The sequence below is a fragment of the Sphaerulina musiva genome (genome assembly GCF_000320565.1).
Source record: "Sphaerulina musiva SO2202 unplaced genomic scaffold SEPMUscaffold_6, whole genome shotgun sequence".
Taxonomy (NCBI): Eukaryota; Fungi; Ascomycota; class Dothideomycetes; order Mycosphaerellales; family Mycosphaerellaceae; genus Sphaerulina; species Sphaerulina musiva.
Window position 1 is genome coordinate 1,365,898 of NW_016017388.1, and position 27,946 is coordinate 1,393,843.

At 53.7% G+C, this 27,946-nt stretch overlaps 8 protein-coding genes across 8 annotated transcripts; 4 read left to right on the top strand and 4 right to left on the bottom strand.

The window, feature by feature from the left end:
* Nucleotides 1–55: 55 nt before the first annotated feature.
* On the bottom strand, nucleotides 56–3,749 carry SEPMUDRAFT_149889 (Fork_head-domain-containing protein). Its single transcript, XM_016905835.1, has 3 exons — nucleotides 3,389–3,749; nucleotides 2,762–3,222; nucleotides 56–2,620 (listed from the first exon to the last, which is right to left on the bottom strand). The coding sequence occupies exons 2-3, from the start codon at nucleotides 2,997–2,999 to the stop codon at nucleotides 498–500; spliced, it is 2,361 nt and encodes a 786-aa protein (XP_016760247.1). The 5' UTR covers nucleotides 3,000–3,222; nucleotides 3,389–3,749; the 3' UTR covers nucleotides 56–497.
* A 289-nt stretch (nucleotides 3,750–4,038) lies between these two features.
* SEPMUDRAFT_156967 (uncharacterized protein) lies at nucleotides 4,039–5,389 on the top strand (the record flags this gene model as incomplete). The annotated part of the gene is made up of 3 exons (XM_016907709.1): nucleotides 4,039–4,071; nucleotides 4,260–4,583; nucleotides 4,608–5,389. The coding sequence occupies 3 exons, from the start codon at nucleotides 4,039–4,041 to the stop codon at nucleotides 5,040–5,042; spliced, it is 792 nt and encodes a 263-aa protein (XP_016760248.1). The 3' UTR covers nucleotides 5,043–5,389.
* Nucleotides 5,390–5,605: 216 nt separating this feature from the next.
* Nucleotides 5,606–10,093, bottom strand: SEPMUDRAFT_46232 (SNF2_N-domain-containing protein; the record flags this gene model as incomplete). Its single annotated transcript, XM_016908990.1, has 2 exons — nucleotides 5,606–5,760; nucleotides 5,818–10,093. 2 exons carry the CDS (start codon nucleotides 10,091–10,093, stop codon nucleotides 5,606–5,608), a joined length of 4,431 nt encoding a protein of 1,476 aa, XP_016760249.1.
* A 1,915-nt stretch (nucleotides 10,094–12,008) lies between these two features.
* On the top strand, nucleotides 12,009–13,010 carry SEPMUDRAFT_142306 (Brix-domain-containing protein; the record flags this gene model as incomplete). The annotated part of the gene is made up of 2 exons (XM_016902995.1): nucleotides 12,009–12,139; nucleotides 12,191–13,010. 2 exons carry the CDS (start codon nucleotides 12,009–12,011, stop codon nucleotides 13,008–13,010), a joined length of 951 nt encoding a protein of 316 aa, XP_016760250.1.
* Nucleotides 13,011–16,692: 3,682 nt separating this feature from the next.
* SEPMUDRAFT_149892 (CDP-OH_P_transf-domain-containing protein) lies at nucleotides 16,693–18,723 on the bottom strand. The gene is made up of 4 exons (XM_016905836.1): nucleotides 18,508–18,723; nucleotides 18,343–18,439; nucleotides 17,425–17,812; nucleotides 16,693–17,350 (listed from the first exon to the last, which is right to left on the bottom strand). The coding sequence occupies exons 1-4, from the start codon at nucleotides 18,711–18,713 to the stop codon at nucleotides 16,818–16,820; spliced, it is 1,224 nt and encodes a 407-aa protein (XP_016760251.1). The 5' UTR covers nucleotides 18,714–18,723; the 3' UTR covers nucleotides 16,693–16,817.
* A 696-nt stretch (nucleotides 18,724–19,419) lies between these two features.
* On the bottom strand, nucleotides 19,420–22,655 carry SEPMUDRAFT_149893 (uncharacterized protein). The gene is made up of 3 exons (XM_016905837.1): nucleotides 22,120–22,655; nucleotides 21,932–22,057; nucleotides 19,420–21,817 (listed from the first exon to the last, which is right to left on the bottom strand). Exon 3 carries the CDS (start codon nucleotides 21,559–21,561, stop codon nucleotides 19,972–19,974), a length of 1,590 nt encoding a protein of 529 aa, XP_016760252.1. The 5' UTR covers nucleotides 21,562–21,817; nucleotides 21,932–22,057; nucleotides 22,120–22,655; the 3' UTR covers nucleotides 19,420–19,971.
* Nucleotides 22,656–24,406: 1,751 nt separating this feature from the next.
* On the top strand, nucleotides 24,407–25,105 carry SEPMUDRAFT_118077 (uncharacterized protein; the record flags this gene model as incomplete). Its single annotated transcript, XM_016901400.1, has 1 exon — nucleotides 24,407–25,105. One exon carries the CDS (start codon nucleotides 24,407–24,409, stop codon nucleotides 25,103–25,105), a length of 699 nt encoding a protein of 232 aa, XP_016760253.1.
* Nucleotides 24,908–25,932, top strand: SEPMUDRAFT_149894 (uncharacterized protein). The gene is made up of 2 exons (XM_016905838.1): nucleotides 24,908–25,543; nucleotides 25,604–25,932. The coding sequence occupies exons 1-2, from the start codon at nucleotides 25,249–25,251 to the stop codon at nucleotides 25,810–25,812; spliced, it is 504 nt and encodes a 167-aa protein (XP_016760254.1). The 5' UTR covers nucleotides 24,908–25,248; the 3' UTR covers nucleotides 25,813–25,932.
* The last annotated feature ends 2,014 nt before the right edge of the window (nucleotides 25,933–27,946 follow it).

The window sequence follows — 27,946 nt, forward strand, 5'->3', positions numbered from 1 at the left end:
TTTGGTGAAGGAGGATTACTCGGGAGAAAAGCGTGAAAACATCAAAGTGCATGGTCTGTAACTGTCATTGCATTCAAGTATTGCATCGACTATAGCACTGATGAAAGCATCGCATCGGCGTTCAAGCATTAAGCATAACAGCGTAAAGACACTCTCGGTATTATCATATCCATCAAACGCAACAAGCACACGGACCATCAGCACTTGATTCCTTGCATAACCCGTTGGTATCGTAGACAATCGTCGCCCAAAAAAAGCACAAAACTCCTTTCTCTTTCAACAGCCAAGCCATCAAGACATGGACAGGCTTCCTGTCTGTGTGTGCAAGACGGACTGCTGTGCTTCCAAATTATCGGTGGTGCCGTCGCTGCATGTTGAGTGAGCACGACGCCAGTATGAATTGAAGTTCTGCAAAAGCGCTGTCGTCAATTCGTCAGGCCATCAATCGTTCGTATCGTTCCTCGCCAGCCGGGATATGGTGCCCATCGGAGGCGCTTCTACCACCTGCTCGTTGAGCTGCGTCCAAATCCTGGGCGAGCAGGAGGTGCCATAGTGGACCTCCTGACGGGACTTCCAGTCGATCTATCGGGAGCACCGGTGTAGGTGGACTGGCCAATCTTGCCAAAGTCCTGGAAGAGGTCAATACCTTCTTCGCTCCCGTCGCTGTGCGGACCGAGACCAAACAGATCGGCTACGTCTGTGTTGCTCATATTCTGTGCAGGGACATTCTCGGTGCCGTTACCGGAATCGAACCACCTCATATCTTCTCCTGTAGTCGACGTTTTGAGAGGCGAACCAAGGCTAAAATTGGCACTGGACTTCGAAGAACCAGACTTCGTAAAGAATGGAGACAGCGTACAGGAGCTGTTGCTCGCTGGCGGCAACATGAGCGGATTGTTGCCCTTAGAGGTGCCCGTGATGTCGGCTAGGATACCAGCACTTGTAGCGGCTCGCATGAGCGAAGGTCGCTGGTTGACGCGCTTTTCTGGTGAACCCCGAGCGGCGATATCCTCATGGGGTTGATCAATGAATATATCGAAAGCAGCATTGTTCGAACTGTAGGACTTGCTGGGACTGTCCGCGGCAGGTCGCCATGGCGTGTTGCTCGCTTTGTATGGCGAAATGAACGGAGTGAGCCCCACGGGGCCCTCTTCGTTGAGCGTGAACGCGGGCGACCACGTGTGAGCCTCTGGCATGGGGCTGAAGCTGTTCTTGGCCGGCGAGCCTAGCAAGGCACGAACACGATTGCGATGGTCCTGCAGGTTCGTGTTCGGCGACGCAGCCGGGATAGCCCGTGTCGGTCGTTTGAAGATGACGGCTGGTGTAAGTGGGTTGTCTTCTTGACGTGAAGGCGACGAGTTGAAATGTCCTGGCAATCCGTGGTACCGATGCTGTTCCTTGCTCGGACTGTCAAAAGACGAGCTTCGAATGCGTGCGATTTCGGCCTCAGCGCGACCCTTCTTGATGCGTAGACTGCGCACATCTGTCTCGGAGGCAAGCTGCTGGGCAGCTCCTCGAGCAGCAGATGATTCAATCGACGACCAGTAGCCACTGTCACCTAGTCCACCGGCTCTGCGCCGCCGGCTACCAGATCTACTCGATGGCTGGTGACGACGTTCGACCGGAGGCGTGCCGTTGCGACGCGAGTCAAATGCAGGAGGCGATGAGCCGAGTTCTGCTGGCGGCGGGGGTGATGAGCGCATGTGAACAGGCGGGGGCGGCATCGCGGCAGCAGCCTCATCTTGCTCGTCTTCTTGCAGAGCAGGGTCCGAGGCTGGGATCGTGCCGTCAGAGCTGAAGTCCGCTTCGTCTGGAAACTTCGCAGAGTCGATGTCCTTCGGTTCGATTTTCCTCGACGATGTTGGCCCTACACTAAAATTGCCAATGGTAGGCGTGCTGCCAGGTCTGCAGTTCACTGGATCCGATGTCAGAGGCATTGACAAGGCATATGAAGAGCCCTCGGCCATTTTCCTCATCGGCTGCTTCTTGCCGAGTAGAAATGGGCGCTCTTCGCCGGGCTTAATCGCCCAATAATTGCCTTTGCCTGGATCGTCCTTAGGACGTTCCTGCTTCACAAAGTTCTTGTTCAAGCTGAGATTATGGCGTATGCTGTTCTGCCAGCCGCCTTCGGAGCTTCGGTAGAAGGCAAAGTGGTCCGAGATCCATTTGTAGATTTGCGCCAATGTAAGGCGGCGATTTTTTGATCGTAGAATGGCCATACCAATGAGTTCAGCATAGCTGTGTGAAGGCTTTTGGCCATCGTCGGCCACTGTTGGCAGATCCTCTGGCGGCGGTAGGTCTACGGGCTCGTCGTAGAGCTTTTGCTTCTTGCCAGCGGAAGCGTTCGACATTGAATCCATGTATGCGCGTTTAAGTGGTCCTTTATAGCCATAGTCGATGTCTTGGTATGGAGGGATGGTCATGTTACCGAATGAAGCGCCTTCGAACTCGTTCTCCTTGTCATATGCAGGGGCATATTGGGGAAACAGACTGCGTTCCATTTTGGGCGCGACTTGGTGATACATGGCATAGAAGTCACTGTCCTTGGTCGGAGAATCTGTTGGAAAGCTAGAGTGCCGTGGAGGGGACAGCTTGAAGTTGGTGAGTCGGTGAGCGCTTCCTATGGCGAAGGACTAGGCGTCAGCAAATGGCAACTAGTTTCCCAGAGGCTCCACAAGCGAGCCGGTGAAGGCAGAAGTCTTGCCACGCGCAGGGATGCGGACGTTGCACGGGTCACCTCGTGATGGAGTGAAGAACTTACTGGGCCGTAAAGGAGAACTGGCTTTTTTGGAAGGCGAGGAGCCGGGGCGACTGGGGTTGGTTGACGAGCTGAGCTGGACGTTGGACTTGTTGGAAGCGTCGTTGAGGGGACCGAGTGCGTTGAGCAGCGCAGTCTCTACATCGTCGGACATGTGGGCTTGTGGTTGTGCGTCGTGTCTATTATCCAAGTCTTGCCAGATCTCCAGGGCAGGAGCTGCTTTTTGACGCGTCGCAGCCATCAGATGGCGACTGAGTGGTGTTCCAGGCAGCTAGATTGCAGATGCCGGTAGATTGACGCGTCGGGCGCGAGCGTATGTCGTTGTAGCAGATTGCGTGATGCTGAATCTGCTTCCGTGGTGCTCTCAACGGTGCCGCTGTAATGCGCTCGTGGAGGTGGAAACGCCTGTGACGATGCTACGGCGGTGTCGTTCCAGTGGTGTCGAGGAGGTGCGGGAAATTTCTCTGGGCGACTCATTAGTGCTGCGATGGCAAGAAACTGGGAAGACGAGACGAGCGGTCGGGCTGAGGTGGAAGTCCTTGCATTTGGGAGCCAAGAGCAAGGATTGGCAGCAGGCGCGTCCGTTCGCGCCGGCAGTAGAACGGCAAGCCGGACCACCAACGAACTCACTTCTTTGGGGGGGATGGGCGCGCGGGCGCGCAAGTCGCGGAAATGGCGGAGTCGCTCGCTTGTGACGGGCGCCAGTGAAGTTGCGCGCGCAGGAGACGTCTGACGACTGGCAAGCAAGCGACGCAGGCGAGGACGCGAAGCTGGTGTGTGTGTGTGTGATAAGATAGATAGGTGAATGAGACTCGAGGCTCCGTCCGCAGTACCAAGCTGTACCTCCGTACCAGGCCAGAGCCAGGCCAGGCCAGGCAGCGGGGCACGAGGTGTGCAGTGTGCTCTTTCGTGTGCTCTGGAATTCCGAGTGAAACGCGTGTGGAGCAAGGAAGATGGCGGACGGGTGTCACGCTGAGGCTGCTGATTCGTGAATTGCTGAAGCGCCCGCTGGAGGCTCACGCAAGGTCCAAGGAAGTTGATCACGTCTTTAACGCGTCGATCGGTGATCCACGCCTCGTCCCGACGGTGCGCTGACGTCGAATCAAATTAACCAGTGCTTCCAATGCCCAAACGACTTGCGGAGATCTGGTGATGATACGAGGAGTATGCACTGCAAATACATGTAGGAGGTATTATCGAGGGCGACTCCGGCAGATGTCATCGTATGTTAGCCTGAGGGTGCGAAAAAGGATGTGTGCGACTGTGCGTGTTTCGCATTAATGATTGCACCTTCCCTCGCTGGCTATGTGTGGGTGTGTGTGTGACCTGCCTCCGGTGCGGCCTCCGGACGCGCGATCCGTGAGGGCGTGACTGCCCCAGGAATCCGGTGCAGGCGAAAACGCGAGATTCTCGCCATTTCATGCGTCTCGTTCCCAATCTCCGCACTGCACTCCTCTCCGCCCGATCGAGCATCTCCCTGTGACCGGGTCTGGCATGGCAGTTGAGTACGATCACTTCATCTCGCCGCTCGTGGACACTCCCTGAAGTGGCCATCGCTAACGATCCTCGCCGCAGCATGGGAGAGGGCCCGCCCGTTGGAGGTCGAGATCCTTCTGCAACCACACCTATACCACATGCGGGGCAGGATGGAGATGGCAAGACGATAAGCCGAGGGGAGCGAAAAGCTCGGAAGAAAGCTCGACGACTTGCCCTCATAAAACCCAGCACAACCAGTCCTGTGCCACATCCGAAGCAGGATGGCAACAAGATAAGCCAAGGGGAGAGACTTGCCTTCGAACCCAGCGTAGTCGCCGAAGACGGCATGGTGAGACCCAACGAACTTCCCTAGGAGGGAGCCGGCGAGTCTGTCATCACGACGTCGAAGCCGTCTATATCTGCTCGTGTCACAGTTAGCAGCGAAGAGAAGCCGATCACTGTGGAGCCCACGGCCACCAATGATGAAAAGAATCGCAATAAAAGATCCAGGCGGCGTAAGAGGGCAACCAAGTCTCCGGGGGACCAGCAAGCTGCTGGAAACCTGCCTACTATAACGCCTTCGACCACCTATAACGCGGTCGAGGAGTCGCTCAGCGCAGTACTCGAATCCGCACTCAGCTCTCCGCCTGCATCGTGCTCTGTTACGAAGATCGCAGAGAATGGTGCTGTTGCTCAAGCGTCGAACTTGGAAGCTCCGCCGGATGAGATGCCAATCGTGAAGAAAATGACAAAGAGGAAAACGACAAAGAAGGCGAAGAAGCGGCAGCAAGCCAAGCCCGGCTTCTGAAGAAGTTTCCCCCTGGTGTGGCTCTGACACTGCACGACAGCAAGGGATGGCTCTTACTGCACTGCATAGTACCTGATAGGTAAGGCATCGGGTGTATACACTATTATAACATAGGTAAGGTAGTAGCGCATACAGCCAACAACACAGTCTCAAAAATCTCGACTTTTTATGCTGTCCTTGCGTGAGACATGGTGCTTCAGAAGAGGCGGTGTACCTTCTTGATCCACAACAATCTGTTCTGGCAACAACAAACATATCCGAGTCACGGTTCGATCAGAATCGAACGGTTCGAAACAGAATAGCGAGCACAGGATCGAATGAGGGCAAGCAAATTTATATACTCTATTGATATCAGCTCGCATGAAGCGTACGTAACGTGTCATGATACAGTGCTGATATCACCGCTCATGCGTGACTGAGCGTCTTTCGCAATTCTGTGCTGTCGAGGCCAGCGCTGGTACATGGGGCCCAAACAGCCTTGAGAAGCCCCATTCGTTCCCCCGTACAAATACAATAAAATATCATCGACCAGCGCCGCGTCTATTACGCGAGATCATCTCGTCTTATACTTCTCCGTCGACCACAGCAAGTCTCTGCTTCACTGTCTTGGCCTTCTTACTCGTCCCTTTCCTTTTCTTCGTGGGCGGCTCGTCACCAGCGAGAGGCGTCGCGGCGCCCGAGGGCTCATGGCTAGGACCGTCGTCAAATTGGCCTTCACCTGTGAGATAGTCAGTAACAGTATCAAAAGTCGGCATTGTCGTCTTGATCAACGCACCTTCATGGTACATATCGTCCATGGACAAGTCCTTGCCACTTTTCTTCGCGTTCTTTCGCTTCCTCTTCCCGCCCGCCTTTGCCTCCTCGTCAGCCATCTCGGCTTCACGACGCTCAATCTGCTCAGCTTCATCATCATCAGCAAGCCACAAGGCCATCTCCTTACTCCGACTTGTCTCTTTGGGACGGTTGGTAAAGTCCACGCCAGTGCCAGATTGACCGGTAATGACGACGCGCTGCACCTCTTCCTTCTGCAAAGCACGCTTCCTGATACGTTCCTCGATCGTATTTCTCGTGATGAGTCGATATACCGTGACCTGTCTTGTCTGGCCGAGACGATGAGCACGGTCCATGGCCTGCGAGTCAATGGTGGGGTTCCAATCCGAGTCGTAGAAGATGACAGTATCGGCAGCAACAAGATTGATACCAAGGCCACCCGCTCGCGTCGAAAGCAGGAAGATGAAGATGCTTGGGTCGGACTGGAAGGCGGCAACCGTATCACGGCGGTCCTCGAGCTTGGTCGACCCATCGAGTCGGCAGTACTTGTAATTACGGTAGGTCAAGTACTCCTCCATCAGGTCGATCATGCGTGTCATCTGGAAGTAGAGAAGCACACGATGGCCGCCAGCCTTCAGCTGGCGAAGTAATTGATCAAGCTTGGCGAGCTTTCCAGAGTCTGTGACGAAGCGTCGCATAGACGGCACCTGGATCTTGGTGTATCGCTGCTTCTCGTTCTCGGGCCGAGGGAGCAGATTGGTAACAGGGAATTTTGATGGGGGCAAGTTCGATTGCAGCAAAGCTCGTTCGGTTTCCTCGTTGATCGGGTATAGTGCGCGTCGCATAGGCACGTTGAAAAGTGATGTTTCTTGCTCCACCATCGCCCCCTGAGAGGGACACACTAGCTCAATGGGCGGCACGTTAGCTTTGGGCAGGTAGCCAGGCTCGATGACTCTGTATCCCTTCTCTTCTGTAGCAAATTGAGAAATGTTAAAAAGCTTGCTCAGGTGTCCGTCGCCCGCTGCCTTGGTCATGGGCTGACGAGCATGTGAGTGCACGATATCGAACATGTCGTGTAGAGGAGTCCAGCCCTTATCGTCCTGACTTGTGCCGACATAATCGTATCGAACTGGCAGCTTGCATGCGCGGCCGCGGTCTGCGGCGAGCTCCACTATGCGATCTATGAGTGAACGTCGGGCGGTCAGAGCGATGTCGCTTGCAGACTGGTCCACGAAACGCAACCAGGAGAAGCCTGCCTGTCCGCTCTGGTTCTTGCAAATGTGCTGCTCGTTCCAGATACTGAGCTCGTTTGACAGCCACTTATTCCTCCACCCTGCTTGTGGATTCCGAGGACTAGCGACATTGAGCCTGCCTGGTCCGTCGACCAGAAAGCTGGGAAGCCAGTACTGAATCATGTTCCGCACGCTGTACGCCACGTTAATGCTGTGACCTTCGCGCATGAAAGACGCCGTCTCAGCATATGAAGACATGGCCAACGGACTGACTGTGTCCGCTCGCTCAAACAGGTCCGGATGATTGCAGACTTTTCGGAACTGCATGACCAAGTTCATGAGCGTTGCAGTGTCCTGGTCATCCCCACCGGCGGCCTTCTCGATGAGATCCATTAGACTGATTTTGTTTCTGAGGTTCGAATAATAGGCGCGTTGTCGGTACGTCAGATCACAATAGACGTCTTCCTCGATCTTGTCACCAAGCTCCTTTTGGACATGTTTCTTGATGCGTCGCAGCATGAAAGGCTTGAGAATCATGTGCAGTCGCTTGAGCTGATCCTCGTTCAGCTTGGAGTTCGAGTGAGCGTGACTCTCGATATCTTTGGAGAACCATTCCGAGAATTCGTCGTGGTTGTCAAAGAGGGAAGGCATAATGAAGTGAAGCAGAGCCCACAGTTCCTGCATGTTGTTCTGGATGGGAGTACCGGTGAGCAGAAGACGGTTCCGACAGTGAAAATTGAGCAGAGACTTCCATCGCGAAGACTGCGAGGATTTGATGGCTTGCGCCTCATCCAAGATCATGTACTGCCACTTGACTTTCTGGAAGTACGCAGTGTCTTGCACGACCAGTTGGTAAGAAGTGACCAGAACATGGAACGCGCTGTCGCGGCTGTAGGTAATGTGCTTGCGATCCCAGAACTTTCGCAGCACCTTTCGGTCCTTGGCAGAGCCCCAATATGGCAGCACTTTCAACGTCGGGACGAATTTGGCAATTTCTTGTTGCCAATTGTGCAGCGTACTTGCGGGCGCAATGACAAGGAATGGGCCCCAGATGTCGTGCATCTCCGCCAAATATGCCATCACCGATATGGATTGCACAGTTTTCCCAAGACCCATTTCGTCAGCTAGAATACCATTGATGCCTTGTTCATACAAGTTGACCAGCCAGTTGAGACCTTTGAGCTGATACTCTTTGAGCTGACAGGTGAGCATATTGGGTTGGGCGACGTCCATGGTCTGGAGGGAGGTCGGGTTTTGGAAGTTCATCTCGCCCTCGTCAAAGTTGGCTTGCGCTTCCCCAAGATCTTGACCGTCTTCTCCATCAGCAGGCTCAGGCTGGTTGAATGCTCGTGCTTTGTCCTGTGCCTCCTTGAGCGCACTGTGGGCATTGGCCATGGCTGCTTGCTGCAGAGCGGTCTCATCTTCATTATCAAAATCCAGATCATCGAAATTTGTCACCTTCTCACCCACATTGGCGTTCGAGTCCGGAAGGTCGACGATGTTCTTGGCATGGGAATCGTCCTTGACTTTCTTGTCGCTCGCTGTCACGCCTTCCCCGTCGTCTTCGTAATCATCCGTCTTGACTTTCTTCCGAATGAAATGTGAGTAGAGCTCCGTCTGAGAAATCAGGAAGTTGAGCTTGCGCTTCTGCCTGTTGGCCTCACGGTCCGCTTCCTGCTTCTTAGCCTTATCGAGCTCTTGTCGCTCCGCGACCTTTCTGCCTTCACGTTCGTCGCGCTCGTTGCGCTTCCAGAACCCGAGCATTTCCCTCATTGCGCGCTTGGCTCGAGCAGCGACATCCTTCTGGCTTTTGTTCGTTTTCAGCTGCCATCTTCGAGCTTCCTTGGCAGCCAATTGGGCTGTCTTGCGCGCGTTGGACTGTTTCGTATCGAGGCTGTTGTTCTTGATCCGCACAATTTTCGGTATATTCTTGGCAATGTCGTTCTTAGTAATCTGCTCATAGATCTGGATATACCCTTTGCTGTCGAATCTTGCCATTCCTGCCAAACCCACGGTAGGTTGTACGTCAAACATGGCTGCTGGCGCGGCCTCGCTCAGGGGCTCGGAATCTTCTCGCATGGCAGCTTTGCGCTCCGCCATACGTTCAGCGTAAGCTGCCAACCGCTCTTCTTCCTTGGGAGCAATAAGCGGCAGATCCTGGCCTTGGTCGATGAAAGCCTGAGCCATGCGGGCATTCTCTTTCTCGGCAAGCTTTTGTTCTTTTGACTTCCTGGCTCTTCCACCTCCGCCACCTCGCCCAGCTCGCGCTCGACCGCCCTTAGAAGCCGCAGGGTCCGGTGTCCCCTCGTCTGTCGGAAGGCTCTGTCCAGTGGTATAGAATGAAGTCATCAATCCGCCTTCCAGGTTGACCTCGCGTTCCCGTCGACCCAAAGCCGCTGTGTTGTGAGGGGACTCATTACGCATGAAAGAGTCCCGCGAAGGGGTGATGCCTTGCAGTCTGTTCTGGGTATCACGGATCTTCTTTTCGTAGCGTTGGATTTCCTTTTCGATCTTGGCCCGCTCTTCCGGATCTTGCACTGTTGCCAGAGCCAGCTCCGCTTCATCTTTCTTCTGCTGTTCATCAGCAATAGCCTTCTCTCTGCGACGCTTGCGCTGCTGATCCTTCTTGCGCTCCTTGTCTTCTTCGATTTCGCGTAATTTCACTTCTTCAGCGACCTCGGCCTCATACTGGTCAATAAAAACTGTACGGTCTGATTCGGCTGCATAGCTGAAGTGATCGTGGAACTCAGTCATGAACTTCAGTCTCCGTCGCTTCCGCTTATTTGCCTCTTCGAACTCCTTCTCCAGGGCTCTCTTGTGAGTGCGCTGCTGCCATTCGCGCTTCGAGGTCTCCAACCCAGGCACATCATCGCTCTCGATGTCAGACAGATCTCGTTCTTCGATCTCTTTATATGCAAGCTCGGTGTCGCGAATTGTCAAACTCGGAGGTCCCGTCAGCGGAGGTAAGCTAGCGAGCGGAGATCCAGTGTTGCTAGCACGCAGAGGAAGCCCATTGCTCGTAGTACCGGTTTTCTGTGTAGCTGCCATCGCATGTGAAGGATCCGTGTCAGCATCCTTGCTACGGGGACCTTGTTGTGACGCAGTCGACGTCCGACTTGCTTTGCGACTCGAGGATTTGGATGGGGCAGAGTGCTCAGAGGGTTTGCGTGATTTGGGAGGTGCAAGGGGAGGAGCAGGCTCCGGATCCGGTGCTGGATTGGAGAGCAGGTTGGCCATGTTCATTGGGTTGTTTGCGCGATCGGGTGCAGGAACAGCAGACTCGGTGCTCGTGGTGTGGGAATGATGACCATTGCCTCGAACAGGGTCGTAGGCTGGAGATCGAGCGCCGCTATGCTGCGCTGGATGAGCAGGCGGAGCTATCGTCGGCGAGGACTGGCTGGGATGGCGGCTCATATTGGATCGTGGGCCTCCGTCATGGCCACTCGCTTGCATGAGTGGTGGCAGCTGTTCAAATCGTGTAGTCTGGTAGGAGGTATAACATGTTAGTATTGGGCTTACTCTCTCTGTCTCACGCGCTCTTTCTCTGCCATATCCCATTTGCCATATTGATGAGTGGAAGACTCACTTGTACAGGCGAACGAGCTTGGAAAGGTGTACTTGCCGTGCTAGCTTCCCTGTTGCTTGCTCTTTCTTCTCTTGTCGGGTCGTAGTAGCTCGAGGGAGGTCGATCAGGTGGAGGCAGTCTACTCGCAGTTGGCGACGCAGGCACAGATCGATAGTGACCTGGTGAAGGCGGCGGACCCGCGGTGTATGAGCTGGATCGGTGTCGTTGCTGTCGATCTGACGAACTGTAGCTTGCTTGCGCTGCGTGTGGAAGCGCTCCTTCCATGTTGTTGCTGACGCAGGCTCTCTGGCCGGCGGTGGGCAGGTCTGATCCCTCTAGTCTATCGTCTCGCCATCGACCACTATCAATGTTCGGCGCCAATGGGAACGATGCAGTGTTTGGAGCTCGATGATGATGGCGATGATGTCGCGGACGGCGCAGTGGCAGTCGTGCGCTTCCTGATGCGCGGCGCTGTGCTCGATGGTGGTTGGACGAGTCAAGACGGCAGCGTAACCCCTTGGTCTAGCTGCTGCGAACGATGTCCGGCGTTCACGCCAAGCAACCGCGTGATGTTGGTGGTGATGAGGGCGATGGGGGATGGTGGTGGCGGTGGTGGTGGTGATGGTCAACGATGCGGCGACGACGAGGTTGTGCGGATGATGATGGCAGGATGGGGAGATACGGAGAGACTGGACATGATTGAACCTGGAGTTGGTCGGCTCGTGGACAAACTCAGACGTTCGTCTTTCTTACGACTACCTACTACCTACCACCTACTATCGCCTGCCTACCTCAAACACACTCTACTACTGCGCATGTGCCGAGACGCGACTGCATAAAAACACGACACGCGTCGACGGTGAGCATAGAAAGGAGCTGGCGATGGCAAATTTCGTGATTGACAGCCAATCTTTTGTTTTGGCCCCAACCGTCTTGTCCTGCTCGTTGCATCGGGCTGAATCGTCCATTCGCCGGAGGCTGCAAAGCTGTCCGCTGCAAGTCCGAATGGCCTCGAGTGTACCAAGCAGAACCGTCCACGGGTCTCGCCTCGCTTACTCAGTCACACACACTCTCTCTCTCTCACGCGCTTTGTCGAGCACGCTGCCATCGGGTACACTTCACTCCTCCCGACGTCACGATCGCTAGTAGATTCTGTATATATCACTTTCACGACACGGCTCCTCAGAGGCCTACAACGCGCTCCTCCTTGTCGTCTCCATCACGAGCCGTCTGGGGTGGTGGATAGGTGCCACATGTATGTATTGCGGAACCATACTTTGTGACACGCCCAAAATGGAAGGAGCTTGGACGCTTCTTGGCAGATAGACTGTTCGCAAAAAAAGTGTTGCACGGCATCTTCAACTCGATTCCACCCAGTACACCTGTCGCGCACTCACGATGGCGGCAGTATACAAGTCTATGGCAAAGGCCAAGTCGAACGGCATCGCTAGCGCAACTGAAAATGGCGAGGCGAAGCCAAAGAACCGCCAGAGGGTTCTCATTCTCACATCCAGAGGCGTAACATATCGGTATGCGACATACAGTAGCATCGCGTTCGTCTATGCTAACCAATGCGACAGCCACCGCCACCTGCTGAACGACCTCTACGCGCTTCTTCCTCACTCCCGCAAAGACGCAAAACTCGACACGAAATCCAACCTCCACCAACTGAACGAGCTCGCCGATTTGTACAATTGCAACAATATCCTCTTCTTCGAGGCCCGAAAGGCCAAGGATCTCTACATCTGGCTCTCGAAGCCGCCTAATGGTCCGACTGTGAAGTTCCATTGCCAAAACATCCACACCATGGAGGAGTTGAACTTTACCGGAAACTGCTTAAAGGGTAGCAGGCCGGTGTTGAGCTTTGACAAGCATTTCGACGGCTCTGCGCACTGGAAACTGGTCAAGGAGTTGTTGAGCCACACCTTTGGCGTCCCGCAAACTTCGAGAAAGGTGAAGCCGTTCGTGGACCACGTCATGGGATTCACGATAGCAGATGGAAAGGTCTGGATTCGCTGCTACCAAATTTCAGAAACTGAGCAAGGAAAGAGCAAGGCCGCTGAAGAAAGCGCCGTGGCAGGCGGCGAGACACAGATTGTTAGCAAGGCTACAGGCAAGGGAGAGACTCACATCAGTCTTGTGGAAATTGGGCCCAGATTTGTGCTCACGCCAATCGTAATACTCGAAGGAAGTTTCGGGGGCCCGGTGATATACGAGAATAAGGAGTTTGTGAGCCCCAACCAGATTCGTTCGGATCTCAGGCGACAGAAGGCCGGGCGTTACAACAGGAGAGCAGAGGGCGAATTGGAGCGGAAGGTCAAGAAGAGAGACCTTGGTCTGCGGACTGGCGAAGGACCGAGGGAAGTGGATGACCTGGACAACAATGTCCTTTTCGCGTGAGCACGACTACGTTGTGCTGATCATCTTTAGCGTGGCGTTGGTAGGTAAAAAGGGAAACAATTGCTTCAGAATCCCCCAACCGCACGCTACGTTGTCTACCTCTGCCTCTAAATGGACTTGTACAACAACGAAAGCGCTGAAAAGAGGCTGCGTCAATCAAGCACCTACATGCACTGGGCATTTGTGGATGTCCTGACAAACTTGTCAGATGTTTTCAGCGCAAATTTTCTTTCCGAATTACCTAGCATGAGACTTCTGCCAAAACGACCTCAGGATAAAGAAGGACGGACCTTCATCCACGTATCACAAGTGTATGTCCGCGGGAAAATGCATACAGTAAAGACAGCTTGCTCTCCGCAGAAAAGGGATGCCAAAAGAAAAAGACAGCAGCAATCTTCTCCGTGCCTTGTACATGCCAACCACACTGGACCTCAGAGTGCTGCGCGAAAAATATTTGGAAATCACATCGAGTTCATTACCACACTTTGGACCACAATATCCAGAAAGCTTTGCTATCTCAAAACGTGGGACTACCACCTTTCAGAATGACCTGACGCTGTCTTGGAACTTCCTACAAGGTACCTACAAAGTAAGGGAACTTGAAAGACGAGCGGCTGGAGGTGATTGATGGTGTCCTTGGTTCCGTCATTAAAAGTCTCCATAGTCAATCACTGAGCAGTTCCTCCCGCCCAATAGCACCGATCTTCACAACTCGGCTCTAGCTAGGCAAGGCGCGCAAACGAGCACAGCCATATACAACAAGTTGATCGCATCCAATGAAGGCTGGCCGAGCTCTTCTTGTCTCAGGATAATTTTTCAACAAAGGATCACACCTCCATTGTTATTCATCGTTACTAATGGTAAAAGATAGACGAATTCTTTGCTACAAGAGAAAGATAAGGTAGTATACCTACTTATCCTCTGCATCCAGATCTCCGACTGCGCTCTCACACCTACCTCACCGAGAGATACCTAGCTGTTATGATAATAGTTGTACCGCATCATTGAAAGGCAGAAAATACAGTAATATCCTCCTCTAGCGATTCCTAACAAACAGTCTTCATTGGGCTATAGACATCTATATACCTTACACTCTCCTGTGCTACCTTGGCTACCTCAGCTATCGCAGGCGGAAACAGCATCATTTTTCAGGCGAAAGACAAGTATAGCAGAACAATCACCCAATTCCGTTTGGATCACGCGCGTATATGAGAGGCTTCCATCTCAGAAGGGCAGTAGACCGATCAAGTAACAATGAAAACGGCATATATACCTACACATCGCTTACTACTAAAGGATATGTACTGTACAATACAGCTTAATAGACTTTCTCACTGTAGGTACAATCCTCTATATACTGTACATACATATATATAAGTCTCACACACAAATAAGACAGACTTTACCGGAGGCAGTAGCCTAACTCAACTCTCTTCCCAAGTAAGGTAAGTACATACTTGTCTCTCTCCCTCAAGAGACATAGAGTGTGGCAAAACACAGACTTTGCCCGAGTCAAAGTCAACTTGACCTCACCTCTTATTAAACAAATGAAGCATACATCTTATCTTCAACCGCCACTAGGTACCATCTATCGCTGACAAAAGAAAAGTGACACTTTTCGTAGGTAGCGAGGTTATTACCAAGAGAGAGAGAGAGAGAGCCCCCAGCGATAGTGTAAAGAGCGCTATACAAGTTTCTCGGACTTGTCCACGTACGTAGACTGCATTGTCTATTGTCCTTGTTAGGTATAATATAGGTAGGTAGCTAAGGTCGGCAAAAGGTAGGGTGTTCAATGTTACGAGTTGGACGCAATCAATAGCTGCTTCATGTACCCAGCGTTAGGATACCTTGAGTACATATACATATATGTAGGTGAGGTACATGGTAGATCACCTGTTCGAATTTCTTTCCAAATCCTGCCTGTTCTTTTCTTTCTTTCTTTTCTTTCTTTCTTTCTTTCTTTCTTTCTTTCTTTTCTTTTTTTTAAAAAATCACATGTCCCGTATTCGCGTATACCAACAACAACAACAACTTCTATACTAAGGTAGGTACTACATTATCATCCTTATCATTACTGCTATTAGAACTGATACTCATGATGATGATGACGAAGAATGATAATGATAAAATGTCATCAGACATTACTATCCACTCCTCATGATTGCCGCTCGGGAAAATCTCCCCTCCTAGAAGCTACCTTACTAGTGTAGTGAGATTTGAAGAAGCATCAGCTGTCAGTTTTATTCTTGAATTGACAGTTAAGCGACATAGCCGCGCTGGCTGGCAGCTGCGACGTGGACATGCCAGAAGCAGAAAAACAGCAGGCTTGTTACCCGGTCCTGTCTGATGATACATACTGTAAGGTACATACTACAAAGAGTACCGGGATGGTGAGATGTGGCCCCCTAGACGATGTAGGTACTGTACCTGTTATAGTCGACTACCGAGCTTTTGCAGAAGAAACAGGATCTTCCTGCCGTGATGAGAGTGCTGTGATTCGTGCTGTCAACAGTATGTGTGATTTGACAGATACTACCAGGTACTGACTCCTGTTCATCCGAAGAGAGAGAGAGAGAGAGAAGACAGAGTATGAATGTGCGCGCAACGTGGCAGCCGGAAGTCCCTGCAGTACCATGAACCAACAACAAGATTTCGCCCTTCGAATTTGGCCTTGTCCCGAGACAAAGAAAAATGACCTGATCTGACCTCCCTTGCTTCTCGGAGAACGACGGCGACCTCACATAGGTAGGTACAGTACAGTATAGTAAGGTAAGGCATGTAAAATAAAAAAATCCAAGGCTTCCCCAAGTCAAAAATAAATAATCATAAAAAGAAAAATGAATGGCCGCCCGCCGTGGCCATGTGGGAATGGGACGGAATCTGCCAGGTTCCATGTTCCTTGTCTCTTTTCTCTTCTCTCTTGCGCATGGCGCATGCGTATGCAGGGCCCATGCACACTGGCCATGCATAAGACAGAGAGGGATACCTCCGAGAGACAGGCTGACAGCAGAGAAAGAGCAGGGATTATCGATGTACAGTATGCTGAGTATGTGATCTGCTGAGCAGACCAGACTAGACCAGAAATAATAATGCAGATTCACATCCCAGGGGAGATGGAACAGGATGGGATGGGATCATGTGTCAAACCGTCATCAATCTTTTTTTCTGGTTTTTGGGGACTCCTGGCGCGAAAAAAACAAAGAAAACATTCCAATTTCCTGACATCTAACTTGTTCGTGTAGATGGACGATGTTGGGAAACGGACCAGAAAGAATACGCCATCTAGACTCTAGTGGCCTATAGATGCCTTCCCTGTGCATCGGATATAGTGATGTCGGTATGCGTCGACCTACATTGCATTATATGCTGTGCTAGGCTATGCTGTGCTGTGCTGTGCGATTCCTGTGCTTGGTTCGTGTTTCAAGCCCAATGCGAGTTCGTTTTTCCATAACTCTGGTGAGAGGTAGTGCTGTGTTTCTTCCGAGACTTCTCTTGGTTTCTATACCACAACCAGATTGAGTAAGGAGGTATGTGTTGCGATGAAGACGGGCCAGCACCATCTGGTCCTACCTACCTACACAGTGCTGGCACCATCAATGGAACCTTAAGTCAAGTACTACACATGCAGGGAAGAGGACCCTCTGCAACGTGACGTCGGAAACTGGCGAAGCGAAGCTGGTACCTGTCTTCTATAAAGCATCTTCGAAACTTGCCCTCAAAATGGGCGTTAGGTTACAATTTGTCGCTCGACCGTATTGGTTCGCTACACAGCTGATACATCTCTTTGCAAACTGTCGTTTTTATTGCCTAAGCGTCTGGAATGGAGTTCTCGCGCCGTGGCGACTCTGGCTGTACTGGGGCGTCTACTGTGGTAGCTAACCAGACTGCAGCGAGAACACAGCTACCAAATGTCAAACCGATGATAGCACGTCCACGGGCGCCTTGTTTCGCCTTCAGTGTCTCGTTGGGACCAAGAATCGTGACGGCGTTTTTCAGGTATGCGTAGCTGAGGCCGCTCCAGGCTGTGGTTGCAGCCACAAGCCACTGAAAGTAGGTCAAGGCATTGTGCAGCTGGCCGGTGCTAAGTCCGAAACTCTGGAGAAGATCTGTCCCCTGGCCACCAGCGGTGATAACGGGAAGTGCTAGTGTGGATCCAATGAGAATCAGCTGCAGAAAGGTGTTGTACTTCGAAACGGTCGTGGGATGCACCTCGGCAGAAGGCAGCGAAAAGTCCCAATATCGAAGAAAGGTCTTGGGTGCAGGCAGAGATGCATAACGATAATACAGCGCTGCCAATGCAAGAGATGCATCTCTGCCAAGGACTAATGTCGCCAGGTAGACTGTGCCGCCAAAAGTCAGTTATTTGCCGCCGAAGCTAGAAATCGTCAAAGTGGGGCCATCGCGGCTGCCTTACGTGGTATGGCGCCTTTGACCGCGAGCGTGACTGTCACAATGATCATCAGAGCCTTGTCAGCCATAGGATCCATCACGCTGCCTGCGACGGTCTGGAGCTTCCATTTTCGAGCCATCCACCCGTCGATCAGGTCTGTAATGCCAGCATACGCGAAGAGACCCAACGCGAGCGTGTGTTGGTCGTGCAGCACCAAGTACGCTGTGGCTGGTGCAGCGACCAGTCTGGTGAGCGTGAGGAAGTTCGGGAGGTTGTAGATATTTTCATGTGGCGTGAGTCCCGTCAGCGAGGAACGGACCTTGGCTCTCACAGCTTGCGTGCGTTCTCTCGCAGCTTCGAAGCTTTTCGTGATAGGCTGCTTGGGAGTAGCAGCAGCAGGCTGCGCTGGCTTCTGCAAATTGGTAGCATTAGTCCAATGCCCGTTCTCAATTGGATTCACATGCATGTGTCGTCGAGCATTAGCGGCAATTCGCACGTAGTTTGCGGCTGCATTGAGCGCAGGCGTGAAGCAATTGCAGACCAGCGGTGAGCACACTCGAGGCATTCAGCGTTCGAGTGGGCAGGCCAAAACTGGCTATTGCAGTTCGGTCCGTACGCACGATTCCTTCCCCTGACGCAGCCAGAGCGCGTTTGTTGAACAAGTTCCAGCATGCACTTCGCCACGTCCCTGAGCTCGGCTGTATGCGGGCGTCGAAGCGCGAGCAGGCGGTGCTGCAGCCTCGAGTTGAATGCCATGATATGCCTATGTTCTTAGTCCCACAGCAGGCAGGACTGCGGATGTCGAGAAGAGCGCGGATGCTGGAAATTCCCACCCAACATGACAAATAAGCTGATCTCGAATACGTGTGCTGAGACCAGGACGCTGGCCGGGTCATGCGACCATCATGACTACTATGGATGCAAACGAGGGGCACAACTTACGCTACTGGACTGATCGACGCCTTCTTGGCGGTCAAGCGGTTGCGTGGCTTTCGAGGACTGCGAATATGGACGTGGCCATTTGACGGAGACGGAGGTGCTATGTCGCGCTTTCAGTCCAGGGAGACTAGATGAACGAGACCAATGGCGGCCTGTTTGAATACATACCTGGCGCGGAAAGGCGATGATGATGGGCTGCTTCCTGTTCTTCCTGCCGCGCTGCTCACGAACCCGAGAGAGCGCCCCTGATGAGGCCATAGGAAAGATGAGGGTCCGGGAGCGCAGGTAGCAAAGGCCGGGGCGACAGCAGAGCTTCTCACATGCTGTGGGAGGCCCAGTACATGGAGTCTCCGAGGAAGCAGCTTTGCCATCATAGACTAATCCATGTCCTGAGGTGCGTGGCGGTCCTGGAGGACGAAGTCTTGATGCCATCACGTGGAAAAGACAACATCATTTTACCTCCTCACCGGGCCGGGATCCTGATAGCGGAACGATTCCCGCAGTATCCGTGCTAAGGTACTGTAGGTACCTTACCTGACCTACCTCCTACCTCCTAGTCGCTAGGAGGTACTACCTTAGTCACGAGGCGATCGACACGAGCTCGAGTTTATTGTGGCAGTCCCGACTGTACCTACCGGCCGTGCCAATTCCAATTACTTCTATGCGCACCTTGTTATTACCTCCTACCTACAGGTACCTATGGACAGAAGTAGTTGTCGCTGGTCGTCCGTCGTACAATGAGATCATATCTTCCTGATTTAAGTGACCTTCTCCGACTCTTCCGCGGCATATTCATTCCTATCGACGTTTGTCGCAGATCGTACACTTCCTTGGCAGATCTACGAGCAGAGCAGGGTATATCACTGGAGTATTTTTTTGACTCCCGTTGATAGACACCTGGGGTTCCACCATTCCAGACACCTATGCAGTTAAGCGAAAGCATCCTGTAAACGTCACAGTTGAGTTCCCAAACGGCCTGTCACATAGTCGTTAATCACAGCTGGTATCGGCTCGTGGTTTGCTGTGATCGTCTCTATAGGTATAGCGGGTTCAAAAGTGATGAAAAAGGCAAATCACTAGCGGAATCAAGTATATCGAAAGCCAAAGTCGACTTTCTATTATTTTCATGCTCTTTGAGCTGGTATTAACCTCCTCCAAAGCTGCCTCTCAAGGCATTCATTGATAGCAATAGCGTGGTCGTGGTTATCGTACCCGCCCGCAGTAAAGCATAACGCTGCAGTCCGGCTTGCCAGCGTAATCCCAAATCCCAAGACCCGGCCCCCCAACTGCAGCCATAAGTAATACAATTACAATTGACGATCGACCATGTACATCCAGATCGCCGAACACGTCTCATCTCTCATCGCTTTTGCGGCCGAATTCTCCACTTGGGTGAGCGGCCTTTCAAAATGCGGTCTTTCACTCCAGGACGATGGTCGCCCTCACGTAGGCCAGTGTAAGCAAACGCATGCTCCTCGCAGAGCATTGATTCACCCGAGTCGTGCACATTCACGACAGTGAACACAGAAGATTCCTAACGCAAGGATCCCATCGCATGATTAAAAAACATTCACAGGTACAGCTTCTTTTGTAGCGCTGCCATATGCGGCAGTCTTCCGAAACGCCGCCCGTCTACGACGGATAGGGGCCCACGACTTGTGCATTTGATGCCGACGACCCGTAGCTGTACCCAGACCCGTTGTGCGATGGCGGCGGATAGCTGGATGTGCTACTGATCCCCAGTCCATTGATATCATTCCCTGAATGCGTGGACTGCGGTGCAGGGTACGATGCGGTGCGATATGGGTTGTGCATCTGGCTGTTGGGATCTGTTCCGATGGAGGTGGCTGGCGTGCCCGGATGAGTAGATTGAGGGCTTTTAGCAGACGGGTGGGGAGACTGGCTGATGGCACTCTGAGGCGCGCTTTGGACGCCATAGCTTTGCGTGGGTGAGCGTACTGCGTAAGGTTGAGAGGCCGGATTTCCGTACATCTGTGGAGGCGGTCCATTTGTGGAAGGGCTGTTAGCGTAGGGAGACCGCCCATTGCTCTGAGGCATGCTGCCGTAGGCGGAGGAAGCTGGCTGTCCAGGGGCCTGGTACGATGATTGCATGATGCCGCTTGGCGCAGATTGAGATCCGTTCCTCTGCATGCCAGAGTAGGATTGGGCGTATTGGTTTCCGTATGGCATGCCTTGCGTAGTGCTCTGCTGACTTTCCGTCTTCACGCCAGATCCTGGGGTCTGTTCGGGACCTTTGTAGTAGCTGCCATATGTTTGGCTTCCGTACTGATTACCATATGGCATTGGCGGAGCCGATGCTTGCTGAGGGGCCCACGAAGTCCCAGTCACACCGCCAAACATCCCAGCACCGGTCGATGTGCCCATACCATACATTCCAGGGTACTGGCGACTACCGAAATACTGCCCTGCTGAAACACCGTACCCATTGACCGACGAGTACATCATCTGAGGGTGCGCATTCATGTGACCGTCAATTGCATAGTGCTCGGTCTCCTCGACAGGCGCACGGAAGTTCTGCTTCAGGTACAGCTCGGGCCGCACGGAAATGTTCTGCAGACGTGGATCGGACAGCGGTCGAGGGAGCTGCTGGTTCTTGACATCGTCCACTTTGTAGTAGGAAACCATGTGATGAGAGATTCCATTCACAGAAATGCTCATCGTCTTCTTCACCAGTCCATCCGGTCTGAAGCCGTAGCTATCAACTAAGCTCCCAATTAGACTGCGCTCCAGTTCTTTATCCTGGTCGGTTGATGCGATTTCCGGCTTCACCTCACCGCCCACATTTGGAGGCGTAGGGGGCGTCAGCGGGGTGTTGAGCTGCTGCTGTTCTTCAGTCCCATCAGAGTCCCGTCGAGGGTATGGTTCACCCGGCATGCTCGTCCTCTTCCGCTTCATGGCACGTTTCTTCTCGCCAGGAGGGAAAGGCTTCTCGAGCTCGCGATAGATCAGAAAGTTACCGAGGATGCGACTGGGGCTCCACGCGACGCCGTCAGTCCACCTCTTGATACCGCTGGCATTTTCCTCGTAGATGAAGATGCTGCCGCTCTTGATGAGGGAGCTTCTTTCACGGTCATGTGGTCGTCGTGGGACGTGATGCAGCTTTCCAGAAAGACAGGCCTCGAATAGGACGAGACCATCCATACTATTGTGCACAAAGCCGTGGAAGGTAGGGACCAATGGTCCCGCTCCGCCGGTGCTCATGGCGAGTCGGACGCTTGTTTGTCGCTGCGAGTTTGCAAAATTGTACTGGTCACTTGGACTGGGGGTGCCGCAGCCGCCCTCGTCGAGACTTGGAAGCACAGCGAGATCCGCTGCGCGACGCGTCGGAGTTGATTGGTGACACACGCGATGCCAATTTCAAGTGGGGGTCTTGGTCAGACGTGCAAAGAAGAATACTCGTGCTCGCGGATACTGCAGTCACAATGTGAGTGCAAGAGTGAGGATGGCCGCAACAGATCTGGTAAATACGTTAGCTGGAGAAGGCAAGATCACGAGCGGTGTCAGTCATGAGGATGAGGAGTGCGGTGTGCGGTGGGCGGTGCGGTGCGGTGCGGTGCGGTGTGCAACGTACAGTCGTCGAGCTAGTTGCTGTTGGCGCCTGCAGTCGGGACGCAGTCGGTGATCGTCGAGGAGGAAAGAGTAGTAGATGACGGACAGTCGCAGTTGCTAGCGCAGCGCAACAGAAGGCAAAATCCGCCTGGAGTGTGATCAGCCTGGTGAGGAAGATGGTAGGTAGGTAGGTTTGGAGATGTTTTGTACCTGAGCAGATGCCGAAGGTTAACCAGACGCAAGGTTGATGGCGCACTGAAGATCAGAGGAGTGCTGTAGGACGAAGGTTCGAACAGCACGAATTTAATATTAAAATTCCCGGGACACGACGGTTGGGAGTGAGTGCAATTAGTGGACGGGGTAAGCTGGTGGCAGTCGGGTCTTAGTAGTAGTTAAGCTCAGAGCAGCGCACAAGTCGTGTCGGAGTCGAGCCGTCTTGCCAGCCAGGCCAGGCAGAGACTGCGACGGCGTTGCAAGCGGGCTGGCGGGTGGACGGGCGTGTGTGTGTGCGTGCGTGCGTGCGTGCGTAGGTGCGGGCGGTCGGGCGTATGTCAGACTCCAAAATGGCGGCGGCAGCGCAGGAATCAGCAGCAGCAGCGGCGGCGGCGGCAGCAGCGCCAACTGAGGCAGCTCGTCGTGCGCCGCCGTGGAGCGGGACGAGGGCAGCGGGGTGGTGGAAAGCAGAGAGCGGGCGAGCGAGGATGCTGAGACAGACAGATAGTAGTGGCGATTGAAGATCAACAACCTGGGACAACGATGAGAATGGGCACAGCACAGCGAACGAGAAGTGAAAGTCTCATCCTTTTGACGACCGATACAACGAGATGAGACTTATCCACAAGCGGACCGCAGCCAGCAGGACACAGAGGCTTCCCCACAGTTAAGCATAAGAGCAACAGAGTTCACACTTATACGATAGAGTTCAATGTATGCAGCGGTCGGGTTGAGATGCCTGGTCGCTGCAGCCAGACAGGCAAGGCACGTCTCGCGACGGCGTGCTGGTCCTGGTTCTGCGCTGAGTTGGGCTGCTACACTTCTCCACTGGGAACCGCTGGCTCCAGGGCCTGCTTGTTGCTTTCAACAGGCTGCCAGTCTGCCCGTCTGCCCGTCTGCCAGTCTGCCCGTGGGCCGGGTGCCCGTCTGCTACTGGCCACTGGCCACTGGCCTCTGTACACGGCGCCCGCCATCCCATCGGCAGCAGCCAGCAGCCAGCAGCACATCGCAGCGGTGCTGGGTCCTGGTTGCACTATGTAGAGTCATAGGGAGCAGCGCCCTCGCCGACAAGTGCCGCGGCAGTGCGGAACCAATAGCAGGCAGTGGTGGCAGCTCACAGAGTCACAGAGCGGTGCAGAAGCTGGAGAACGGGACGCAGCCATCTGACAGAGCAGCAGCAGCAGAGCCCACCTGCAGTTGCATGCGCCGGGCTAGCGCGCGTTGATGGCCGTCGCCGCAAGCCTCGTTGCAGCCAGTAGGTATGGGACAGAACAGAACTACCTTAGTAACGTGGTACGAGGTTGCGCTCTGCCGACGCAGAGCAGTGGTGAAGCGGCAGGACGTGATAGGACGACACACAGCGAGACGCACCAGCAGCGCCGGCCGCCAGTAAGCACGGCGCCATACAGCAGGGATGCGTACAGCAACCTGGCTTATGGAACGGGCACTGCAACGCATCCCGTGTTCTCACACGTAGGCAGTTCCATACCTCCAGTCCAACGCAGTCCGAATCGCACCTCTTGTCGCGCTGCTGCTGCTGCTGCCAGCTGCTGGTCCGGTCAGTGGTCATATTATTGCTACACTCCCTGCAGATCCGGAAGGCACGACCCGGCTACGAAACGGTCGAAACCACACTCTCATCCCAGCACGCCGGCTGCAGCTCGGCGAACGACGACCAATCGTGCGCGAAGTGCAGGCCGGAGCAGGCTATCAGCAGCAGCAGCAGTAGTAGGAGGTAGCAGCGGCAGCATCTCATCTGCGCATGCAGAGCAGGACTGCGCCCGGGGCCCCAGTCAGGTAGTGAGTGAGTGAGTGAGTGCTGCTGCTGTGCTGCTCGGCGTGCGACTGATCGGCTGAGAGCCGTCATTCCACCACCACCACCATCACCGCCACCACCACACCACAGCTAGGGGGTACGCTCCGCGTGCGGCGCTGGTAAAGAGCAGCAGCGAGCGAGCGAGCAGAGTTTGATACCGCATGCACGCTTACGACCGAACCCCCCCGAATGTGCGGGCAGTCGATCACCCAAGGACCCGTGTCGAATATCGACGTTCCCAACTAGCCCGATCCGACATGGCCGAACCGTCAGCACAATCTCAAATCCTCTCACAAGCCGGCCTCGCTGGCCGAGAGCTGCTGCACCATCCATCGTCGCCATCATCATCACCATCATCATCATCACCATTATCATCACCATTATCATCACCATTATCATCATCATTATCATTATCATCATCGTTATCATAATCATCTCACTTACCGCCAGTGTGCGACTGGATAGCCAATGTCCGCCCGGACGCCTCGGGGTCACAGCAATGTTGGCGTACGGCGCCAAGCGCAGACAGCAACGCCCACCGACCTCGAGAGAGCCATTCACAGGAGCAGCGGCGTCGTTTTCCTAGCCGCAGATGCGAGAGTAGCCGCTGCAGGCAAGAGCATTTCCCTTCCCCTTCCCCCAACTTCTCGACCGGTAGGAATTCGCGATGGCCGACAAAGGGATAGCATGACTCGTGGTCGTCTGCGATATGATGAGCGCTGCGCTGCAAGCGGCCGCACGACGTCCCCCATGTCATTATCCATGCAGGCTCCACACCAGCTACCAGGTCGGTCTGAGCTCATCCCCAGTCGACTGCCGCGCTGTCACAGATTGGCTTTACACTCTCTCCAGAATTGGCTTACAGCAAGCGCGTCTTGGGCCGACGCAAACTCAAATGCAGCTGCCGACCGCGGTCTCGTCCCTCACTGCATCAACAAGCTCATCAGGCCAAGCACCCTCATCGGTGTGCATGTATACAACATAACAGCAATGAAGAATGTGGCTCCTCCTGCAACGACATTTGCTGGTCGTCAGCATCATGCGCACGCTCCACAGCACTACCGCGCAGCGCCCCTGCACTATACGAACCAGCACGATCGAGACAAATCGCGGCAGATGCCGCCGATCAATTCAAGGTCCCAAATACTTACTACCAGGATACCGTAGCCATCTCACGCCTCACACACGCCTGCCCTGACGCGCTGCTATATCCGGCGTCTGCGTGTGGGAACGGCTGCTGTCTTCATTCGCATCACTGATTATTGCACATGTACTGACAAGCAAGGAAAGGAGAGGCACAAATTTTTGCAATGTCGCCCATGGAATATTTGCTCACGCTTGCGTCGGCCTGTCGCTCGCGGCGGGCATACGTTTTAGCTGCGTGCACGGGGCTCCAACCACTCTACCACAGGGTAACGACGCCTACAGCACCTCCCAGTAGTGCCTACAGCGCAATCGAGATCTGTCACACTGCTTTCTTGTACCCACTGCCCAGACAGGTGGTGATGACACGGCAATATCTTCCGACATCAGCTAGATACCTTACGGGATGTCTGGTCCATCACCAGGCTGGCTTGGTATATCAAAACCAGAATAATTGCAATGGTTGGTCGATCACGACATGGACACGGATTGTGCTACTTTGAGCTTGACCTTATTGTGTAGGTTCGTTCACATCCGAACAGACTTCAAAGCACAACCATCCGAAACATCAACAGTTGCTTTACGTGCGAACGACACAGCTGGACCTTCATGACAGAATCCTAAATCCAACGAGATTTGACTTTAAGACGTTGTCACCAGTCCACGAACACTGCAAACTTGCACTCTTGCAGCGTCGCGCGTTTACATTGGAGCATGCACAGCTTTCATAACACAGCAACACCAAGTACGATGTGCTCATTTTCGAGTGGCGTGCTCATGCTCGCGATGGTTTTTGAGTGGCACCGACGCCTCTCGCCTCCCGCGCAATAACGGCCTACGATATCATATCAGCGGACACGGTTGATAGTTGCCGGTCACATGCGCCGACGCGCAGACTCGATCTGACGCCGGCCCGTCTTGACGTCCCTGAGGGAATTCTGCATGCAATAGCTCATGCACTATAGCCTCTGTGACTCCATTAATCTGTGCGTAAGAGCGTTTTGCGATATAACGTATGTGATGGCGGTGTCGCCTCTACGAGTGACCGGGTGCATCTGGTAGGCATTGGTCTCACAGGAAGTCTGTTAGGTGATGAACCGATGTGTCAAGACAAGAGCATGCCGGGCACCCGACGACGATCGACGGGAAGGGCTCATGTGGGTTCTGTCACTTAAGGACGTAGTATATCGTGCTGAGAACTTCTGGGCAACACGGTCAAGACGTCACGAGTGTTTCAAGAGAAATCTTTGGGTTGTCAATGTCACAGTATGAAAGAACCTTTCCAGCGAGTGGTTGTATCTTGTGTGCTTGAACTTAGATCGTAGTGACGCTTTCACGGAAAAATCTGATTAGGATCCCCTTTCGAGACACTACCTAACGGTCGAAACGCCGAAGGGGGCCTTAAGAACGTTTGGCGTCGACAAAGTCTTTTTCCACCAAGCGCAACGGAACAGACTTTACAACCAGAGTGATTAGAGTTGAGGAACACATGGCTTATAGGCTCGAGGACCGAATGCTTGTTGCTCTCTGCTTGTAGAACTCAATAATGATAATGGCATCCTAATCGCATTTACCAAGACGAGCAGTGTGCAGGACATCATCTGGGCGCCTGTCTGTTCCTTTTTTCACGTTGAAGTGACCACCAACAGCACCGCTCGTATTGCTGCGATACCTACTGTACATGCATACACGTGTTCCCTCTCGGCCTCGCCCCACCGCCGGAAGTCTAGAGTGTAGTACCTCCTAGACTATGTCATTATTGAACACGTGAGGTGTGCCACAAGCGAGGTTGGGATCGCCGGCATGGAATAATGGGATGCGTTGTGCTGGTCACACTCCCTTGTGGATGGTTTGTGGGGGCAGAGTTTCCCACGACAAGACAACTGTCACAACACGAAGACCCTGTCGCGATCAATAATAATCATCCTTCGCGCTGGCGCAGGCACTTTCACCACGAACGCCATGGGCTTCGAGTCCAAGCCCTTCCCCCCTCGCCCCTCCCCCTTCCCGCACTACCCCATCGAGTATTCCCAAAGAGACCACCTAGCAGCTGTCTGCAGAACCGCCCCCCCCCCCCCCTTCAGTGGTGAAGGGTCTTTCCGCCGCGGCAGTTCCAATTTACCAACTCAGCAGCATGGGCCACACAGGCACGACTCGTACAGCCGCTAAAGCGCCAGGCTCGACACCCCGAGACCATGCTAGCAAGGCTGGCAGGGCGTCCCTGGAAGGCGTGGGTGTGAGCTGGAGGCTGGAGTTCTGCTACCAGTCGGGTGGCCCAGCTGGAAAATGCTCCCCTCCCCCCTGCTCCTTGTGGGTGAATAGGTACTGTAGTAGTCATCACTGATCAGGACTCTGGCGCTCCATCTGGACATACAATTGCACACCCCTAATAACAGCGCCATCATATCACGGTATGATGCAAGCGGACCGGGCACCATAATCAGCGTATGCACACCCACCGAAAAAAAAAGCTCCCTTGATCATTTTATGACACTATCGCTCAGGAGACCCTCCTGGCGCGCGCTTCGACTTGCCACGCCGGCGTGGGCAGGAGTTGTTACCTAGCAGGAGTTGCTCTCGGCGGTAACAAATCTGCTACGCAGCGCATCATTGGCCGGATCGCTCACAATCAAGTCGTCGACGTCACCTTGGCACGCAGTCCTCTCGCAGGGCGCAGAGCAGCACACCTCAGGTGATGAGGTAGGTACCTACCCATTTGCTGCTGACTATGGACTGCTGCGCCATTCGCAATGTATACCACAAAGCTCTCCAAGGAGGCTTGACGAAGTGAAGTCCGCAACTGACGACTCTGCCTACGTGAAGGTTGAGCGATCTCGAGCATATCTCGCAGTAGCAGTGCTTGAA

Bases quoted from the DNA above. Each gene is read 5' to 3' on its own strand.
- SEPMUDRAFT_149889 (XM_016905835.1), bottom strand. From the start codon at position 2,999: ATGGCTGCGACGCGTCAAAAAGCAGCTCCTGCCCTGGAGATCTGGCAA. The intron at 2,621-2,761 runs GTAAGTTCTTCA...CCTTCGCCATAG, and splicing joins CAGTTCTCCTTTACGGCCCA to GAAGCGCTCACCGACTCACC.
- SEPMUDRAFT_149892 (XM_016905836.1), bottom strand. From the start codon at position 18,713: ATGATGGCAAAGCTGCTTCCTCGGAGACTCCATGTACTGGGCCTCCCA. The intron at 17,813-18,342 runs GTAAGTTGTGCC...ACCAATTTGCAG, and splicing joins GCGTCGATCAGTCCAGTAGC to AAGCCAGCGCAGCCTGCTGC. The intron at 17,351-17,424 runs GTAAGGCAGCCG...TTGGCGGCACAG, and splicing joins GGTCAAAGGCGCCATACCAC to TCTACCTGGCGACATTAGTC.
- SEPMUDRAFT_149893 (XM_016905837.1), bottom strand. From the start codon at position 21,561: ATGAGCACCGGCGGAGCGGGACCATTGGTCCCTACCTTCCACGGCTTT.
- SEPMUDRAFT_149894 (XM_016905838.1), top strand. From the start codon at position 25,249: ATGTCGCCCATGGAATATTTGCTCACGCTTGCGTCGGCCTGTCGCTCG. The intron at 25,544-25,603 runs GTTGGTCGATCA...CTTATTGTGTAG, and splicing joins AAACCAGAATAATTGCAATG to GTTCGTTCACATCCGAACAG.